At 44.5% G+C, this 5,451-nt stretch overlaps 1 protein-coding gene across 1 annotated transcript; it reads right to left on the reverse strand.

Moving 5' to 3' along the window:
- Positions 1–4,263: 4,263 nt before the first annotated feature.
- Positions 4,264–5,026, reverse strand: H1-2 (H1.2 linker histone, cluster member). Its single transcript, XM_017849143.1, has one exon. The coding sequence runs from the start codon at positions 4,985–4,987 to the stop codon at positions 4,346–4,348; it is 642 nt and encodes a 213-aa protein (XP_017704632.1). The 5' UTR covers positions 4,988–5,026; the 3' UTR covers positions 4,264–4,345.
- Between the last annotated feature and the right edge of the window lie 425 nt (positions 5,027–5,451).

Genomic DNA, 5,451 nt, shown 5'->3' on the forward strand with positions numbered 1-5,451 from the left:
TTTTTTGAGACGGAGTCTCGCTCTGTCGCCCGGGCTGGAGTGCAGTGGCCGGATCTCAGCTCACTGCAAGCTCCGCCTCCCGGGTTTACCGCCATTCTCCTGCCTCAGCCTCCGAGTAGCTGGGACTACAGGCGCCCGCCACCTCCCCGGCTAGTTTTTTGTATTTTTTAGTAGAGACGGGATTTCACAGTGTTAGCCAGGATGGTCTCCATCTCCTGACCTCGTGATCCGCCCGTCTCGGCCTCCCAAAGTGCTGGGATTACAGGCTTGAGCCACCGCGCCCGGCCAGAGAGCAACTCTTATCATTAGATGTGGAAGGTTGGCACTGAGATGAATCTGCAGAAACAAACCTTACTATAATTATTTCTATCTTTCATTTTATCTTCCATGGTTTTTTATTGCCCATGTATTTCCTAGTCACATTCCCAAATTTGTTATCCCATGAAGTGCAAACTCCCTTTCCTTTGTTGGAATGGTGTATAAGTCTGTGAGTCTAACTGCTTTTTTAAGGTTTCAATTTTATTTTTCTTTGTGAACTCTGTGCAAGTAATATACTAATAAAATTGTATGCTTTTTTTTCGCATGTTAATCTGTCTTTTGTCAGTTAAATTTGCAAGACCCTACTTAGTGAACCTAACAGTACAGAAAAAAATGTTTCCTTATTGACAGTTTCAAAACTTAAATAAAACTGAGGCAAGAATCTTTTTCATCTTAAAATGGCCAATTTTAATTTCCAAATTAATGGTTCATTAGACATAAGCCAGTCAGCTAGGTGAACAATTGTGATGGAATAAAACAAAACTAAAGGACATGAACAAAATTGAGAAAACATATGGAAGACTGAATCTAAAGGCCAGGTAGAATTGAAAATTTTTCTAATTTTTAACTCTATAAATTAAAGGAATGTGTTTCATTTCACTGCTTTCATCTGTGGAAACATGTTTGCAGAAGACATTTGAGGTTGTGATTAATTGAAAATATATAACTCAAATAGATTAAGACCCCAAAGGGCATTGAAGGAAAATTAGAAAATCTGCTATTTTTGCTTGGGTTGATTCCTCTCCTAACTCTTGGGAGATGATATGAACATCAACTAAATGGGTAGCCATGAAAGTGTCTAAGGGAGAAAGGAACACAGAAGTTCAATGTACCATAACTTTATTTTTATTTATTTAGTTTTTTGAGACAGACTCTTGCTCTGTCGCCCAGGCGGAGTGCAGTGGCATCATCTTAGCTCACCGCAACCTCTGCCTCCCGGGTTCAAGCGATTCTCCTGTCTCAGTCTCCCGAGTAGCTAGGATTACAGGTGTGCAACACCACACCCAACTAATTTATTCTGTGTTTTCATGGAGACGGAGTTTCGCCATTTTGACCAGGCTGGTCTCGAACTCCTAACCTCAGGTGATCTGCCCAACTCAGCCTCCCAAAGTGCTGGGATTACAGGCGTGAGCCACCGTTTCTGGCTTCTTTTTTTTTTATGACGGAGTCTCGCTATGTCGCCCAGGCTGGAGTGCAGTGGCGCAATCTCGGCTCGCTGCAACCTCCGCTTCCCGGGTTCAAGCAATTCTCTGCCTCAGCCACCCGAGTAGCTGATATTACAGGCGCCTGCCACCACGACTGGCTAATTTTTGTATTTTTAGTAGAGACAGGATTTCACCATATTGGTAAAGCTAGTCTTGAACTGCTGACCTCGTGATCCACCCGCCTCGGCCTACCAAAGTGCTGGGATTACAGGTGTGAGCCACCGCGTCCGGCTTTTTTTTTTTTTAATTGTGTGATGTTGAGATGGAGAAACAGGAGGAGGTGGGAGGGATCTTAATATATATATGGAAAAATAAAAACATGGAATAACCAGGACAATTCTGAAAAAGAAGAATAATGAGAAAAAATTAGCTGTATCAGCTATTAAAGTCAAGTTATAACATCTCGGTTTATTAAACATGCATTTACATTAGTCTCCCCTTATATTTGGGAGACTAATGTAAATGCATGTTTAATAAATCGCACAACCAGCATGTGCCTAAAACCACAGATACTACTGAACCCTATATACGCTGTTTTTTTTTCTATATATACATAGCAATGATCAATTTAATTTATAAATCAGGCACAGTAAGAGATTAGCAATAACTGATAACAAAACAGAACAATTATAACCACATACTGTAATAAAAATTATGAGTCTGGGAACGGTGGCTCACGCCTGTAATCCCAGCACTTTGGCAGGACGAGGTGGGCGGATAACCTGAGGTCAGGAATTCGAGACCAGTCTGGCCAACTTGGTGAAAACCGTCTCTACTAAAAATACAAAAATTAGCCGGGAATGGTGACAGGCCCCTGTAATCTCAGCTACTCGGGAGGCGTAGCAGGAGAATCGCTTTAACCCGGGAGGCAGAGGTTGCAGCGAGCCAAGATCCTGCAATAGCACTCCAGCCTGGGTGACAGAGGGAAACTCCGTCTTATAAATAAATAAATATATTTTTAAATATAAATTATTTGACTGTGATCTCTCTCAAAATAGCTTACCGTTTTACTTGTGATGATGTGAGATGATAGAATGCCTGTGATGAGATAAACTGAGGTGAATGGAGTAGGCATTGTGAAGTAGCATTAGGCTTGATAAGGTACTACAGATTTAGGTATTAGTTGAACACCTGTCATTTGTCACATAATCATCTCAGTATTAAGGGTAGCACATAGCACAGTGTTTAAAACAGTACAATTCTACCTTAAGAACTGTGGGAATGACTAAAGGAATAAAACCAAAACCTGAGAAACCTGAGACAGTCCAACTGTCCATGAAATTTTAGCCTATTAGCCTATGACAAAAACAGCCAAAATTGATAGGAGTGTGGAGGGTGGCACGCGAGGAAGAAAGGGGAAGCAGAAATGAAAGTTCATAAATGGTCTTGAGAGAAAATATGTACATATATTAAACCTTACACCAAAATAGAGAGTTCACCATGTAAACAGTGTTGTAATGTAAAATTAACAACACAAAATTACTTAACCCATGGGAGAATGCTTTTTCCTTCTTCCCTGCCTCTGCCTCCCTGTCTCTCTGCTTGCCTCCCTCCCCTTTCTCCCTTTGTTGGGATGAATCCGTGGTCACTATCACTAATAGAGAAATTAACTCACTACATTCATCATTGTGGAGATGGTAGAATAACTGAGCAGCTTATCTCCAGAAGCCCCGGTCCACATAATTTAGGTCTCACCGAAATGTGCCCATCAGATTTTAAAAGAAGCGAATATAAGACGCTAGGTTTTCTGTATTCAGAAGCACCCTGGATATCAAATAGAGGGAACCATTAACGAAGGCCTTTATTAGAAATTTCTCTCATTTATCCATACACTTTAGTTAATAGCACAAATCGTTCCCCGCGTAGAAACATTTGGACTGCCAAACAAAATACGTTTAAAAGAACTTCGATATTTAAATGTTGATGTCTGCTTAAACTGAGGATAAGTAACCGTCATGCGAGGACAAAATGGCTGGCTAAAAGTTGTGCTTTCGATACGCTCAAAATCGATACGCTCAAATCTGTCAGTTTAGCGGAACGCTACATGCATGATACGAGAAACAAAAAGCTCCCTAGGTTCACGATTGCCTTGGGTGGAGGAAGGGCTATTGCCGCTGTAGTGGCTGTTTTTTTCAAATGCATTCCTGTTGCCACAGGAATGAGAAATTAACAGCAGAGGAATGTAGGACAAAGGTACCTGCACGCACTCTCCTCCCAGGGCTGGATGTTGCCACTACCTCCAGGAGACATCAACTTGACTACCGACTACATAGAAAGCGTCCGAAATCCCGGACGTTAGTATCAAGAGGAGGCAAAACTTTTAAGTCACAGTAAAGCAACACACACGGAATAAGCAACGTCTGCCACCATCCAATTAAATATAGAATTAAAGTCATGGACTAGAACGACGGACCAACCCAGGAGCAGGGCGGGACTTTTGAATTATTTTTTAGTCCAATCCGGATATCCCTTTAGACGAAGAAACTGACTCTTGTTTTGCGATCTTTTCTGCTTTTCACAGGCCTGGGGCGTGGCTGACTGCCATCCCAAAAACATCCGCCAGCGGGAAACGCCTCGAAGCAGCAGTCAGGGACATGGAAGTCGCAGTAAAGGTTTAAATGCTATAACCTCACCACGGCCACTCTCCAACCCCCGTTACTTATTTGTCTTATCATAAGGTTCCCATGCGACTAACCTTAAGTAGCAGGGTTGAGCAAGAAACGAAACAAGGGCAACTGGGAAAAACAAGTATCCAGCTCTTTTATTGAGATCAGTGGTGGCTCTGAAAAGAGCCTTTTGGGTTTTTATAAGCAGGCGTCCACCTATTTCTTCTTGGGTGCCGCCTTCTTAGGCTTGACAACCTTGGGCTTGGCGGCCTTGGGTTTTACAGACTTAGCAGCACTTTTGGCAGCTTTCTTAGGCTTCCCAACCTTGGCCTTCTTTGGGCTCTTGGCCACTTTCTTGGTCACCGTGGCCGCGGCCGGCTTCTTCGCCTTCTTCGGTGTTTTCTTAGCGCTCTTCTTTGGGGTAGCGCCACCAGTCGCCTTCCTAGGCTTCTTGGCTGCCCCAACCGGCTTCTTAGGCTTGGTTGCGCTCACCTTCTTAACCTTGGGCTTGGCTTCGCCAGAGGCTGCCTTCTTGTTGAGTTTGAAGGAACCAGAAGCACCGGTGCCCTTCGTCTGCACCAGAGTGCCCTTGCTCACCAGGCTCTTGAGACCAAGTTTGATTCGGCTGTTGTTTTTCTCCACATCATAGCCGGCGGCAGCCAACGCTTTTTTCAAAGCAGCCAGAGAAACCCCACTGCGCTCTTTAGAGGCTGCCACCGCCTTGGTGATGAGCTCTGACACCGGGGGACCGGATGCCTTACGAGGCGGCCCCCCAGATTTCTTAGCCGTCTTCTTCTTTACGGGGATTTTCTCCGCCGGAGGCGCAGCAGCGGGAGCGACAGGAGCAGTCTCGGACATGTTGAGGATCAACAACTCGGGTACAAGTGGCAAAGCGCCGATGAAACAGCGCTTGGGCAGGGCCGCTGTATATATAGAGCGCAGGAGCGATCTGATTGGTGCTCTGGTAGCCCGCCTGGCTGGCAGGCTCTGAGCCGCTGCGCTGCTCCCAAGTTGTGTTTGTTCCACCTCACAAAAGGGGAAAAATATTAAAATTCCCCGCACCAAATCACCCGGATTTGGTCAGGAAAGGATCTCAGAAGCCTCGGGCTTCATGCTCTTCATTTATTTTTTCCACAACCACAAAAACAACGCGTCCAGGCGTCCCCAATTCCCCCAACTCCGAAGGAAGTCTGGGGCAGTCAGAGACCACTTTCTGTTTTCTTATAAATTACCTGTTCGCTCCTTTGCCCCTGAAAGTTCTTTTCCCAGGGGTGGTTGGGCACATGCTTCCCTTATTTTGAAAAAAAAAACGAAATGGTTTC

Source organism: Rhinopithecus bieti, unplaced genomic scaffold (genome assembly GCF_001698545.2).
Source record: "Rhinopithecus bieti isolate Rb0 unplaced genomic scaffold, ASM169854v2 scaffold_32760, whole genome shotgun sequence".
Taxonomy (NCBI): Eukaryota; Metazoa; Chordata; class Mammalia; order Primates; family Cercopithecidae; genus Rhinopithecus; species Rhinopithecus bieti.